The sequence below is a fragment of the Pungitius pungitius genome, chromosome 13, assembly GCF_949316345.1.
Source record: "Pungitius pungitius chromosome 13, fPunPun2.1, whole genome shotgun sequence".
Classification (NCBI taxonomy): Eukaryota; Metazoa; Chordata; class Actinopteri; order Perciformes; family Gasterosteidae; genus Pungitius; species Pungitius pungitius.
In genome coordinates, this window is record NC_084912.1 from 392,461 (window position 1) to 408,648 (window position 16,188).

At 39.7% G+C, this 16,188-nt stretch overlaps 1 protein-coding gene across 2 annotated transcripts; it reads left to right on the forward strand.

Moving 5' to 3' along the window:
* Window positions 1–12,302: 12,302 nt before the first annotated feature.
* Window positions 12,303–15,482, forward strand: vsx1 (visual system homeobox 1 homolog, chx10-like). Of its 2 annotated transcripts, none has more exons than XM_037466365.2 (5): window positions 12,303–12,782; window positions 13,222–13,297; window positions 13,580–13,703; window positions 13,924–14,119; window positions 14,739–15,482. In XM_037466365.2, exons 1-5 carry the CDS (start codon window positions 12,353–12,355, stop codon window positions 15,008–15,010), a joined length of 1,098 nt encoding a protein of 365 aa, XP_037322262.1. In that variant the 5' UTR covers window positions 12,303–12,352; the 3' UTR covers window positions 15,011–15,482. The 2 variants fall into 2 exon arrangements, with proteins under 2 accessions (XP_037322262.1, XP_037322263.1); XM_037466366.2 differs by having other exon boundaries at window positions 13,924–14,104.
* Window positions 15,483–16,188: the final 706 nt, after the last annotated feature.

The following is a 16,188-nucleotide window of genomic DNA, read 5'->3' on the forward strand; positions in this document are numbered from 1 at the left end:
GCCAACGAAGCTGGTGACGTGGCCGCAAACGCGAGCCATGACATATTTTTCTTAGTGCTGAGCCAAGATGCAAACATTTAACTCGATTAATGTCTGTTATCGGGGAACGACACGATGTTCAGTAGTTAGTGTCCCTGGTTCTGAGTAAAGTGGACCAGCACATAGGACCTAAAGTCCGTAAACACTGTGGATTTCAGTCACAGTGAATTACACAATGACTAAATTAAAACGTCCATTTTTATCCACTCCTCCAACTTCACATTTTCTTCTACACCGAGCCATCTGCTAGGACACACAAGGTCATTGAGGTTTCTTCTGAACAACATGACCAGCAGGAAAAAGCAGCTTTCGCAGGTGCAGATGTTGTACTTCAGATTGTGTGAGTGTGCATGTCACCAACAGCTGGTGCTACAATATGTACTTCATATTAAGACCTGAAGATGGAGGAAGCTTAGAGCCAAATCAATGCTGCTGCTACTTTGATCACAACTGATGATGACCAGAGGGATGAAGGTTCTATCTGATGGAGGTTCTACCTGATGTAGGTTCTATCTGATGGAGGTTCTACCTGATGTAGGTTCTATCTGATGGAGGTTCTATCTGATGGTGGTTCTATCCGATGAAGGTTCTATCTGATGGAGGTTCTACCTGATGGAGGTTCTATCTGATGGAGGTTCTACCTGATGGAGGTTCTACCTGATGGAGGTTCTATCTGATGGAGGTTCTACCTGATGGAGGTTGTCCCTGCAGTGGTCCTGCCGTACACCTCACTTACTATTCTCAATTATTTGAATCATTTCTGTTGTAGGACTTGAACGGACATCTTTAGGTGGTTCATTCCGTCCACATCTTCTCCTCTGCTGTTGTCCTTCAGGTTGTTCTGAAGGTATTTTAGTGTTTTGAGAGCGGATGTTGCTTCTTTACTGAGTGTAAAGCTCTCTGAGGCTTATTTGTGATTTTGGGCTTTACAACATATGATGACTTGAATTGAACAACACATTAGTACCAATGTGCTGTTGACCATCTTTTAAGCTTTTATTGTTAATTTTCCAGAAGAATAAAAATAGGTCAGAAATCTAATAATTCAGTGATTGTGAAATGTGCAGAGGATGAACCCCATGAGTTTATGCACGCCTCCTCCTCCTCCTCCTCCTCCTCCTCCTCCTCCTCCTCCTCCTCCTCCTCTTCTCTGCTCCTCCTCCCTCTAATGGAGGTTAATGGTTCAGTAATCTGTGATGAGTGACTTTAAGCTCACAGATTCACATACAAATGACATTTAGAGACAATTATGTCAGATTGCGTTATTAATCGGCACAGAAAGAATAAGAATTTAAATTGAAGGAATCATAATTATAATTTTATTATTTCATTTCACATTTCATTAATTAAATAGTAGAGATATTTATATGTATATATGTCATATATATTTATTAATATGATAAATATTAATGATCAATCAACATATTGTCATATTGGAATGTTAAATGATGATTCCAGATTTATGAATCAAAGTCTCAATGGAACTATGAAACTACATCACTGTTAAGGTGCAGCACACAAGGTCATGTGACCTGTGTATCTGGGTCATGTGACCATGTATCTGGGTCATGTGATCCCATCAGCAGGATTACGAGGGAATCATTGGAGGGATTGCTGCAGGATATAATTCAGTATGTTTGGATCATAATTGATGGAAGATTCCACTTTCATCTTGTAAGACTTGCGCGTGGATTACGAGGCGGGGAACATCTGGACCGAGCTGCCTTATTTAAACTTATTCCCCAGCTGTGATTATGTGACAACACACTGTCACAGCTGTCACTCAGACGTGAAGTCGCGTGATGTCACGGTGAAACGTGTTTGACACAATAAACAATACATGATAAACATCGATATGCATAATAATCAATACATAAAAGTTCTGATGGATGGGTCCATTTGTTTTTGTCTTGTTCCAACTCTTAATTGAAGGATTTTAAGATCCAAAATAGAAAGAGAACCAAGACAAAAAGAAACAAAGAGAAAATGTTTAATAGATGAAAGCAGAAGCTTTTGGTGTTTGTGAGATTAACTGAAGAAATATTCAGAGTAATTGGGGTCGTGATGACATCCCATAAAACCATCAGAGCTTCTAAACCAATAAAGGAGAGTGAATCCGCCGGTTTATTTCCAGAGGAAAAAATCAACCAGGACAAAAAAACAAAAGAAATGATGATTACTGTTATAGGATTATTTACATTGCCCTCAACATGATTGAGCTGCTGAAATGAAATTAAAATGTGTGTTGAATGGGATTTTCCAGGAAAGTCCCATAAAAACCACGAAGGTAATAAGGAATGACTAATTCCCCCAAAGTCGATTAAACACCATCTCATCCCGCAGGAAAACAGAACAAATAAGATCTGGATTAGACAACTGTGGGTACATTAAGAGGCAGATTAGAGGGTTTCCATCCATTATTTTCATTATTATTCGGCGTGTTCTTGTGCTGAGGGCTTAACTCTGCTGGTTAGTCCAGAAAACAAGCCATTAGAGACAGAAATAAACCTGCGGGACACTTTCAGGAAGCAGGATTAGTTCAGGAATACAGATTCTTCCCAATACCTCAAACAAAGAAATACTGAAGTGTCTCCTCTCCCGTTTAAATATGTGGTTATGTGTACTGTATATGAGACATTATGAAAGACCAGTGGACCCGGGTTGCTTCCCTGGGGGACTCTGATCCTTCAGGACCAAGGTACCAAAAAGCGCCTTCATAGGATCCGGTACCTTCGCTCTTCAAATGACCATCATGAGTGCAGTTATGGAGCATTAAGTGATTTACCAAATATTATGAAATCACTGCGCTGTCACCTGCTTGTTTGTGGTTTGCCTCCATTACAGGAAGCGATGACACAAACACTAGAGGCCTTCAGCAGTGATGACATCATGAGGTCTCTAGTGTTTCTCCGGATAGGAACTTCATATTAGAACACTTTCCAAGACCATGTTCAGGTTTTCACAATAAGAGACTGCTTTATGAAAGGCTCCTCTGAAACTCAAGCTGTCCGTATGGGATTTGAACCCTCAACCCTCCAGCTGTGAAGCTGTTAGGTCTAAGAGCAGTGAATAGTTAGCACTGTGTTCTTAGTACAGCAACAGATGAATGTTGTGGAGGAAGAAAATCAAACATGAACTGAGTTCCAGTCCGTCCGGCTGACCTCAGAGGAGGATTAGCTGTCTTTCATTTTTCAATCTATTTTAAACAATGCCTTCAGATTAGCCGTCAGAGTCAGAGTGCATCAAATAAAGAAAATTGCATTAAATTATCCCATTAATATTATTATATTTGCTGCTGCGCTCCAACATTACATAATGAAACAAAGTGATTTTCCTCTCATCCCCTCAGCTCTCATCAAGGAAGCAGTCCTGGATGAAATTGGATTGGCTGTTATAAAGCAGCTCAACCAGATGACAAGAGGAGCAGCAGGAGGTCCTGCTTTCTTTGTGTGGATGCTGCACGCAGAGCACGGGTAGATCACTAGTAGAGCACCAGTAGAGCACCAGTGGATCGCTGATAGAGCACCAGTAGAGCACCAGTAGAGCACTAGTAGAGCACCAGTAGAGCACCAGTGGATCGCTGATAGAGCACCAGTAGAGCACCAGTAGATCACCAGTAGAGCACCAGCAGAGCACGAATAGAGCACCAGTAGAGCACCAGTAGATCACCAGTAGAGCACCAGTAGAGCACGAATAGAGCACCAGTAGAGCACCAGTAGATCACCAGTAGAGCACCAGTAGAGCACGAATAGAGCACCAGTAGAGCACCAGTAGATTTACCAGTAGAGCACCAGTAGATTTACCAGTAGAGCACCAGCAGAGCACGAATAGAGCACCAGTAGAGCACCAGTAGATTTACCAGTAGAGCACCAGCAGAGCACGAATAGAGCACCAGTAGAGCACCAGTAGAGCACGAATAGAGCACCAGTAGAGCACGCATAGAGCACCAGTAGAGCACCAGTAGAGCACCAGTAGAGCACGAATAGAGCACCAGTAGAGCACCAGTAGAGCACGAATAGAGCACCAGTATAACCCTGGTAGAGAACGAGTAGAGAGTATTTTTACTGTTTCTTATCAGACTCTGAATAGAGTCCATTTACTCATTATAACTCATCTTTATTCCTCATTACTCCTCATGACTCCTCATGACTCCTCATCATCACTCCTCATGACTCCTCATGACTCCTCATCATCACTCCTCATGACTCCTCATGACTCCTCATCATCACTCCTCATGACTCCTCATGACTCCCCATCATCACTCCTCGTGACTCCTCATGACTCCTAATGACTCTTCATCATTTGGGAGTTGTTTTAAGGCGGCGCAGCATCAGTGAACAGAAACACACGAGACATGGTTGGAGGGGTTTTATCATGTTAGCGACGACAACATCAAACATGCTAACAGTGTTTATGCTAAGCTAACTGTACCCTGAGAGATGAGAGGTTTGCAGATGTTGCACGTTTGAAACAGTCCAGATGTCATGACAGCAATAAGATTATAAGGTTGCAGCACTCTATACGTTGATGTGTCGTAAACATATATACACACACGCTTATTAAAACCATGAAACACATTTAAACATTTATTCAAATGTTCATTTTAATCATTCATAATTTCATCAGATGTTCTTGATTATCTTACTTTACATTACGCAAAACATCTACCCTGTATTTTCTGTAATCCATGTCATTTCTATTGTTTCAGTGTCACATAATGCACATTATTGATGATCTGTTTCGTGTTGCATATTTCTTTTTTCAGATTAAGATATTTGTTTGTGTTATTGATTATATATTTGATATTATTTATGATTTTATTACAGCGTGAGAAGAATTGAATCCTTTGAGTTTAATCATTGCTCTGCCGAGGCACAGGAAACATATTGTTAGATTACTGCTGACCTTGAATATTCGTCGATTAGATTTTCTGCAAAGCTGCACCAAAATCTTAATCAAATCAAAGCTCAACTTCTGTATCATTGTGTGTCACAGGTCGCGTTATGCAAAGGATTGTGGGAAATAAAAGATAAGAAGCAAACAGGAAGTGAATTTCAAACATGTATCGCTTCAACATCAAACATGTTCAGCAAGTCCATCTATCCACCCATCATCCACCCATCATCCATCCATCATCCATCCATCCATCCATCCATCATCCATCCATCTATCCATCCATCTATCCATCTATCTATCTGTGTATCTGTCTGTCTGTGTAACAGATTATAAATGCTTTATTATGTTTGCTAAGTGCTCCTTTCTTTGAAGGCTGCAGACGGATCAGAACCTGCCGCTAACCTGTTCATTTTATTGTTGTTCACTCACATGATTAAACCCAAATCACTTAATGCACATTATTGAGGCCAAATGACTGTTGATATTTGCTTTTAATTTAAGCAATCCACTACAAGACTCATTAACATGCAGCTAGATTAACTGCCTCCAAGCTGAGGTTATCCGCCCCTTAATGCCCTTTCCATGGGACATAATCCCTGCTAACTTGGATTGGAGGCTACAATGAGATAAGCAGCAGCATGAGGAGATGAAGGCGCTGCACTGCAATTTGCAATTTGCTTCATTTGGTGGTTGGGAGAAGCCGGCTGGGACGAACCCTGAAGGCAGCACTGGGCCCTGCACACATGAATCACTTCCTGCCCCCCCAGGTTGATCTGGGGCCATTTCTGATGAAGAATTTACATGAGGTCATCAAATATGATAATGAGTGTTGTGTTAATGGTTTTCAATGCAGGAGAAACACTGTGTACTAATACTTCCACTGCAATAAATACTTAAGAGTATTCCAAATGAACTATAATGATGCTTATTATTATTTGGTCTTATAGAAGAAGTAGCTTCCTAGATGTAATATTTATCATTAGCGTAATGGTAATAAAGTTGTTTATTTTGAGGTTGTTATCCTTGTGATTTATTGGGTTAGATGAAGATGACAGCTGGTGAGCTGAGAGGAAGAGTGGAAAAGTGCAATTCTCCACAAATAAATCTTCTCGGCTGGTGGATTATTTAATATTCTACAAACTGAAGCAAACAGAGACATATGGTTTTAACCTAACCCCCCCGAACTAAAACCCAGCGTGCTCATTCTGCTGCTGCGCTCAGATTCTCAGTCAAAAGCGGCACCTGCAGTTCACAGCAGATTACTGGTGGATTACTGAGAGTCGAGGAACCAGAGAGAGTCCTGAGGAGGAGGAGGAGGAGGAGGAGGAGGAGGCAGTCGCCATGACGCCAGGCTCGTGTCAGACATCCTCCTCTTCTTCCATCTGCTCTGCTTCCTCCTGCACAACTTTCATTGGTTGTTTTACTTATTAAACCCAGAAACTCTTCAACGACTTTGTGCATCATTGATCATGATGAACAGCAAATAAATAACTTCAGGGAGAACATAGGAAAATACAACGCTTTTATCTTTGATATGATGGAATTCATTATATTCAAACATCTTTTATCTCAATACAGTGGCAGCTGGTGGATGTTTTTTTGGTAGAGCTTCAGTAAACCTCCCAGTTTGATTCAATGCAAAGAAATGGTAGTTTAACAAAATAAGGACATCTCATTCAAAATAATTCAGTATATTAATATTGTTATTATAAACACACAATATAAATATCATGAATATCACATAGTAAATATATTGTAATAACGGATACATTTATTATAAGATATTTATATAAAGTCTATTATATATAGGAGGTATATATATATATCCTATATTTACATCCTATATATATATATATATAGGATGTAAATAGGATGTAAATATAGGAGGTAAATATAGGATGTAAATATAGGAGGTAAATATACGGTCAACAGCACGCAGGTTGTTTCTCGCGTGTGAACTGGAGGTTACAGTCCGGGCGATAGTGGTCATGGAGTAGTGTGATGCGCTGGGGGCCGCAAGGTTGGTGGTTCAAATCCCGGCTGCCCCATGTGCCATGTCAAAGTGTCCCTGAGCAAGACGCCTGACCCCTAATTGCTCACCAGGCAAAATGTAATGCATGGGTTATAATGCAATGTAAGTTGCTTTGGATAAAAGCATCAGCTAAATGACATGTAATGTCATCATAAACGGGTAACAAATTCTCGTATCGAAAATACTTCAGAAAGTACCGATTGCTCCTTGAACATAATGAGAATTTATAAAATAATGGCATTTGTTTTAATGTCAGAACTTGTTCTCTTCACAACACTTACAGACACACACACACAGACACACACACACGTTCTCTTGAAGCTTATTCATTACATTATTACCATCATTGTAGTGCAAGTTAATTAAATGTATACACATCTAAATACAGCTAAACAATAACCAAGTGCTTTGAGATGAATTCAAAGTGGCCTTCTTAAATAAATGCATTAGAGGCTTCTTAGTTTAACGGATCACTGCGTGTCTCCTTTTACAGGCATAACATCAACTACCGTATAACCCACAGTAGATGTGCACTACACTACCGTATATGACAGCATTAAAAAGTACAACACATAAAAGTATATTTGTCAACAATAACCAAAATGGGACGAAGAACAAAATATATACAAGACCACAAATTGAATGAATGTTCCAAAAGAGGCGAGTAGATGAAAGAGTGTCTTTAGCCTCGCTAACTGCTTCACTGCTGCGCAAAATACGAGGAAGAAAAGGAGGAACATAAGTCAACAAATTCCTCTTGTTTCCTCAAAATGGCGTCAGTGTGAGCGGCAGCTGAAAGATTAGGGTCAGAAAGAGAAGGGGGGTTAGGGGTCGAGGTCAAAGGTCAGGAAAGTGTGTGAAACTGTGAGAAAGTTCACATTCACATGTTGAATAATGTCTCAGGAAGTCGACTCTGCTCGTGCTCAGTTATCGGCCTGATTAGCATCATGTAGCTCCTGTGATGCTAATCAGGTGAGCTACATGATGCTAATCAGGTAGCTGAGCGGCACGCGCTGGCGGCGGCGTGCCGCCTGCTGCTCGTACAGTATTACATTTTTTAATCATTAGCCATTAGCGCTAATGATGCAGACAGACTGTAGCTTTCTCTGTTTGTCTGGCCTCGTGCACTTTAAGGCTGAGATTACCAAATGTAAATGAGAGGAGGGGGGGGGGGGGGCTATAAGAGTATATGGTCCAGACTTCCAGACAGTCTAATTTAAAAACTGTAATCCCGACACACGAGTTGTTTACACCACTGAATTAGGTTAATCTATCCGGGTCATTTGCATAAATGTGCATTTATGAATAATTAGTGGGCCACAGAGGGCAGTAGGTGGGGTCTGGTGGGGGGTCGGGGGGTAAAGGGGGGGACGCGTGGCCAGACTATTGTTGCCGTTGCCGGTAAACAATAGAGAGGGAAAACAATGAACAACAACCGGCGGGGAGCAGCAACCTCTGAATTACTGCTATCGCTTACTGAGGCAGCAGGTCTAATTAGTGTCATCAGCTGCAGCCAGCTGGTTACTGTTACCAATAAACACTGGTTACTGTTACCAATAAACACTGGTTACTGTTACCAATAAACACTGGTTACTGTTACCAATAAACACTGGTTACTGTTACCAATAAACACTGGTTACTGTTACCAATAAACACTGGTTACTGTTACCAATAAACACTGGTTATTATTACCAATAAACACTGGTTACTGTTACCAATAAACACTGGTTACTGTTACCAATAAACACTGGTTACTGTTACCAATAAACACTGGTTACTGTTACCAATAAACACTGGTTATTATTACCAATAAACACTGGTTACTGTTACCAATAAACACTGGTTACTGTTACCAATAAACACTGGTTATTATTACCAATAAACACTGGTTACTGTTACCAATAAACACTGGTTATTATTACCAATAAACACTGGTTACTGTTACCAATAAACACTGGTTATTATTACCAATAAACACTGGTTACTGTTACCAATAAACACTGGTTACTGTTACCAATAAACACTGGTTACTGTTACCAATAAACACTGTTTATTATTACCAATAAACACTGGTAAATATTACCAATAAACACTGGTTATTATTACCAATAAACACTGGTTACTGTTACCAATAAACACTGGTTATTATTACCAATAAACACTGGTAAATATTACCAATAAACACTGGTTATTATTACCAATAAACACTGGTTACTGTTACCAATAAACACTGGTAAATATTACCAATAAACACTGGTTACTGTTACCAATAAACACTGGTTATTATTACCAATAAACACTGGTTACTGTTACCAATAAACACTGGTAAATATTACCAATAAACACTGGTAAATATTACCAATAAACACTGGTTATTATTACCAATAAACACTGGTAAATATTACCAATAAACACTGGTTAATATTACTAATAAACACGTAAAAAAGTTATTTTATAGATTTTCTGTGTATTATTATGATCAAACACCTTCACTAAAGTGATATCACCAAAGATGTTGCAGTTAAACACTATTAGTTTACAGATTTGACCTGTAGCTGCCAGCCAATCGCAGGACTAACACAGACACAAACAACCATTCACACTCACGTCCAAACACCTACAGGCAATTTAGAGTCACCATGTAACCTACTTGGACTGTGTGAGGAAGCCTGGAGAGAACCCACGCTGGAGAACATGTGGTACCCAGGACCTTCTTACTGTGAGGAGACAGCTAACCACCACACCGCCATGCCGCCGACGTATATACATTTCATATATGTATGTAGATACATATATATATTTATATTTGTATATACACATAATACCCTATATTAAAGATGTTTCATCGTAATACTATAGGAAAAATCTATAAAATAAATGTGTTTCTTTGTACAATTGTTATGGAAAGTTCCTGTAAATTGACGGTTCTCGCACTTTATCTAGGTTATTTTACCTTAATTTTACGGTTTTGGTTTTTTCATTTGACCATTATTTTACATTCAAATGGAATTTAAGAAAAATACTCTTGAATAATTACAGCATTTCTTCCGTAAAAAAATGAGAAAAACATTTAATTAGACATTTTTAGCATAATACTAAATAATATAATATACAGCTGGACTGTTAATTTACAGATATTATCTTTATTTTTACAGAGTTTGGCACATAAACTTAAAAAACAGAAAAAGTACTGTAAAAATGTAGTTATTTTCCATAAAGGTAGTATCTTTTTTACAGTGTAATGTAATTCATATCTGTGTTTATTTATGACAATAATAACAAAATATGAGTTGTGGTTCATATCTAAACTGTGTCGGTTTAGTAATAATAATAATAAATATATGTGTTTATTAGTAACAATAACTAGTCATATCATTAACAATAACTACTGTTTATTATTAGTAAATATTAACTAGTATTTATTAGTAAGAATAACCATTTTTTATTAATCACAATAACCAGTGTTTATTAGTAATATTAACGAGTGTTTATTAGTATTATTAACCAGTGTTTATTAGTAAGAATAACCAGTGTTTATTAGTAATATAAACCAGTGTTTATTAGTAATATTAACCAGTGTTTATTAGTAATATAAACCAGTGTTTATTAGTATTATTAACCAGTGTTTATTAGTAAGAATAACCAGTGTTTATTAGTAATATAAACCAGTGTTTATTAGTAATATTAACCAGTGTTTATTAGTAAGAATAACCAGTGTTTATTAGTAATATAAACCAGTGTTTATTAGTAATATTAACCAGTGTTTATTAGTCATATTAAGTGTTTATTATTAACAAATACCCATGGCTGTATTTACACATACATTAATATATTATATATTTTTGTATTTTCCTCTCTGGGAATAAATCAACACCATCCAGAACCATAGACTCATCAATACTTCACTATACTGTACTTCAGTCTGAATTTCAAGACTTTCAATATCCAACCATATGAATTATTAACAACAGTTCTAAACCGGATCTCAGATCAGTGATGACTCGTAGCTGCAGATTAATTACAAAAGGCAGAAATAAAACGATAAAGAGACGAAGGACGGAGAGCGACGTGAGGACGAGGATAAAAAGATCAGAGGAACAAGAATAAAAAAAGTTAATCTGAGATTATTCAGAAGCACATAATCAATCAATCTCCTTCCTCATATCAAGGTAATCCACATTGTTTTAGAAATGAACATAAGTTTCTGTGGAGAGCGCTCTCACACACACAGACACACACACACACACAGACACACACACAGTTTAATCCAACCTCAGCACCTTCTTTTCAGATTACATGAGTCCAACTGATGTTCTGATTTAAAACATGTATAATCTGAATAAACTCTGAAGCTGCTTCATTGTTCTTTTCCGTCTGCAAATGAATGAAGTGTGTGTTCATATTTCATCTGTTTTTTGTGTTCATATTTCATCTGTTTTTTTCTTGTGTGGGTTTATTTATTGTGTTAAATTATTATATACATGTGACACATAGAGACAGTTTACACACTAAATATAACGACTAGATGGTTAAAAGTTTATTAATCAGACTGATTTTTTTTTTCTTTCAAAAAATTATTTCATTCTTATAATACTTTATTAATAAATAAACATGCACCATCGTGCATTATTGTGAACTATAATGAACTGACAGGTTCTTGTTTTCTACTTATTTACTAAATTATTGATTTTGACCCGACAAATGTGATTAATGCATAATCATATTTACATTTCATTGACTTTTTCATAGTCATAATAATACAAATTCCTAGTGGAATAGATTATTGTCACAATATAATTGATTTGTGTATTGATGCATAAAGTAGTTGATTTGTGCGTTAATTCATAATTTAATAATAATAATACTTTTGTTTTTATAGGGCTAGGGTACCCAAAGACGCTTTAAAATGTAATTTAATGGATTCTTGGATTTCTTCATTATATAATTGATTTGTTCTTTGATTCATAATTCAATATATTTGCTTTGTATTTTCTATCTCCATTATTTAGTATTTTCATTCGTAAAATAATTGATTTGTGCATTAAATCATAATATAACGGATTTGTTTCTTCACTCATCCAGTAATTGATTAGTTTGAACTCTCTTGGTCTCTTTGATCAAAGATAAACACCATAAATTAAAAAGTCCCCTCCTCTGTCCTCGTGGAGAAAATCCTGATCGGATTGGAGGGAAATTGGTGGCAATTAATCCTCTGGGATTGAGCGAGGCCGGAGGGACACGCCCCCTCTGCCACTCTCACTTCTGATTGGATGTCGCAGTGATCCCGGAGACCGTGATAAATGGAGCCCGCCAGCCGGACTGTCCCGGTCTGTCCATCCTCGTCCTCCTCATCTCAGCCCACAAGGACCGGACTTCAGCCCCCTGATGAGCAGCATGACGGCCCGGGAGGAGCTGGAAGAGAAGCCCAAAGTCAAGATGCTATCTCCGGGCTTTGGGATCGATAAATCCCGGCTGAACGGCACCGGGTTCCGGTCAAAAGGCTTCGCCATCACCGACCTCCTTGGCCTGGAGTCGGACCTCCAGGCGCGGCAGCAGCCCGGCGGGCCCCCAGGTTCGGGACTTTCTATGACGGGCTCAGGGCCCGGGTCGGACCCGCCCGGGGTCGGAGGCGGACTGGGCGGGTTTTCCTTCCCGGGGGGGTCGCTGCCGCTCGGCCTCGGCTTCCTGTGCAGCCTGGCGGCCCAGCAGCCCGCCGGCGCGCCCTGCTTCCTGCCGGGACACCTGCCGCTGTTACAGGCCCGGGCCGACAGCCACTACCTGCAGAACCTGGAGGCCCAGCGGGACGCCTACTCCGGTAAGGGCCGACCCCCGGAGCTCTGCTGACAGCGGGCCCCCGTCCCCTCGGTTCAGCTCCAGCTTTAAAGCTTCCTCACCTTGGTTCAATTAAAGTGCAAAACCACAGGAACTATTTGAACAAATCCACTGAAAATCGCTTTCTTATTATACTCATATTTTTCTACTAACAATAATAATAATAATAATAGTCTCGGCTTGATTTTTTTCCAGGAGCTTTTTGTCTTATTAATGAATATGTTTTTTTGCTATTTTTCTCTTTGAAATGAATGTTGGATCCTAAAATAATGAGATGTTTCAGCGCTGTTTTTGAAAAGTTTCATTCATACGAGGTTTAAGTTTTATTGCGTTTGCTTCTTTTTGACTGAATCGAAATCGATAAATCGTAAACTGATCGTTTTCACACTGACGCTGATGACGTGTTTCCGGTGTCTCCGCAGATGAAGAGTGTCTCTCTGACCGCAACGACTCCAAAAACTCCGCCAACTCTCAGAAGAGGAAGAAGAGGCGACACAGGTGAGGAAGTCACATATTTATTATAGTACTTATATTTTATTCTTACCGAATTCATATTTAATTGGTTTGGTGAGTTTTTTTTATGTTTTATTGTGTGTTGATTGATATGTAGATTAAATATACAGATCGCTATGTATAAATATATTAGGATAAATTCACAGAAATATGTAAGGTGGTAGATTTAACTAAAGGTAAAACATGTGCTAATAGTTAAATGTAGAGTTTATGACCTTGGATGGAAGGTTTCTTCTTTTAAACATGCAGGTTGTTGTCTCTCCTCAGGACGGTGTTCACGTCCCACCAGCTGGAGGAGCTGGAGAAGGCCTTCCACGAGGCCCACTACCCCGACGTCTACGCCCGAGAGATGCTGGCCATGAAGACCGAGCTCCCCGAGGACCGGATACAGGTACAAACACATCAGTCTGTTCATTATGTAAATAATATTAAATGAGAATCAATTAAATATAATCATTTGAACTATAAAAGTGATAATAATTCAATTGGAAAAATAATACAAAAATGCTAAGACATATTGATAGTGATATGAAGGTGATTTATAATAATAATACAAAGAATAACATTGATCTAATCAATAAATCAATAAAATGACGGTGTGTGCGGTGCAGGTCTGGTTCCAGAACCGCCGGGCCAAGTGGAGGAAGCGGGAGAAGTGCTGGGGCCGCAGCAGCGTGATGGCGGAGTACGGCCTGTACGGCGCCATGGTGAGGCACTCCATCCCGCTGCCCGAGTCCATCCTCAACTCCGCCAAGAACGGCATGATGGGGTCCTGCGCTCCATGGCTGCTCGGTGAGCCGCATGCACGTCAGTAGCACGCACGCACACACACACACACACACACACACACACACACAGACACACACACACACACACACACACAGACACACACACACACAGACACACACACACACACACACACACACGCACACGCACACACACACGCACACACACACACACACACACACACACACACACACACACGCACACAGACACACACGCACGCACACACACACACACACACGCACACACACACGCACACACACACACACACACACAGACACACACACACACACACACAGACACACACGCACGCACACACACACACAGACACGCACACAGACAGACAGACGCACGCACACACACACACACGCACGCACACAGACACACACACACGCACACACACACAGACACGCACACAGACACAGTTTAATACACTTGTGTTTCCATCTGCCAATAATAACGTTTAATTAAAAAAATATGTGTGTTTATTACAATAGTCCTCTGAATTTGATCACATGACTCAAATCAATTAATATTCAGATACATCAAGTGAAAATCAGCTGGATGCTACTACTGAGTGTGTATATACACACACACACACACACACATTCGTATCTCTGACTCTCGGTCTCCGTCCCCACAGGAATGCACAAGAAGTCTCAAGAAATAACCAAAAAGTGTCCCAGCCCTCGGGAGGCGGACCCGACTCGACCCGACTCGTTCTGCGACGCCCCACAGCGACACGGCGCCGCCGAGGCTCGGCAGGAGGAGCTGCCGGTGATGGAGGAGGAGGAGTTGGAGGAGGAGGTGGCCATCGACCTATCCAGCTCCTCTAAGCAGCAGCAGGAGCCCAGGAGCTCGATAAGCCCCGCCTCCTCGCGGCAGAGCGGCAGCGAATCGGACGACCGCAGCTGAAGGCCGGAGGAGTGAATGCAGCGATTTGATTGGCTGTTCGCAGACAGACGGCTAAAGAGACAACGAGGCAAAATGAAATAGCTCGAACTGCTGCTCTCGGTTAGCACGGCAACACATTAGCATGCTAACATTACAATTCTGCCGCCGGCAGATCGACCCCAAGGAATCGGACTGAGAGTTGACCTTTGACCTGTTTCAGGAAGACGTATACGTCTCTGTGTGTTTGAATATTGTATTGTACTGAGAGTATGTTTTATATCCGTGTTTTGGGGAAAATAAGAGTCTATTTCCTGTTTACTTCCTGTTGTGTTTAATTGACAGTTTGTCAAGCACTGACTGAAGCTCTGTGAGTGAATGTAATTTAAATGTGATATTTTAAATGGTGGTTATTATTATTATTACTATCATTATTGGGATTATTATCATTAACATGTACAGAAGCCGATTGGTGAATAAAAAAGTATTTTTGGAATCACTGGGATTATTCAACAGTACACAAACACTGTAGGATTTACATTGAATTACAAATGTGATTAATCAAACTGATTATTATATATTTATTGCCATGTTGATACTAAATGTTTACTGGACTTTTCATTAGACAATTAACATAAAATTGTCATACATGATTATGGAAGCTTTTACACAACATTTCTTTGTCGTATTTATGAAATAATTCATTTGTTCACTATAATGCAGTTTAGTCCATAGAGCAGCACAATAACTTTAACAATTCAATCAAATAACTATGAAGATATTAAATATTTTAATCATGTGTTATAAAACTCTGCTCTGCTTATTTTGGTATAATCACGGGTTCATGCAGCAGACTATCAAAATCAAAGTGCTTTTAATTTGGAGGGCTGTTTGCTGTTGAGCAAGACAAGTAGGTCACTTCCTCTATCCGCACCGTTCTTTCTTCGCTAGGCTAGTCGGCTGCTAGCTAAGTGCAGCACTTCATCGTGTCCCATGTAAAAATGCACCTCTATTCAGGGCGTTACGGTACCAGCCCAAACGCCACTGTTCATCATCTCCTGACCCTTAAAAGGTTACATTCTACTTCCACAAGGTTGTTGTTCACGAGGACCTCTGCTTCACAGTGCCTTTAATTTAATTTAATACCTATTCCACTCCACTCAACATACCTATATTTCACTCAATATGCTTAAAGTTAACAT

What these genes read in the sequence shown, in the direction of transcription:
- vsx1 (XM_037466365.2), top strand. Translation starts at nt 12,353, where the DNA reads ATGAGCAGCATGACGGCCCGGGAGGAGCTGGAAGAGAAGCCCAAAGTC. An exon ending in AGGAAGAAGAGGCGACACAG is followed by an intron (nt 13,298 to 13,579) that starts GTGAGGAAGTCA and finishes GTCTCTCCTCAG; the next exon opens with GACGGTGTTCACGTCCCACC. An exon ending in GCTCGGTGAGCCGCATGCAC is followed by an intron (nt 14,120 to 14,738) that starts GTCAGTAGCACG and finishes CCGTCCCCACAG; the next exon opens with GAATGCACAAGAAGTCTCAA.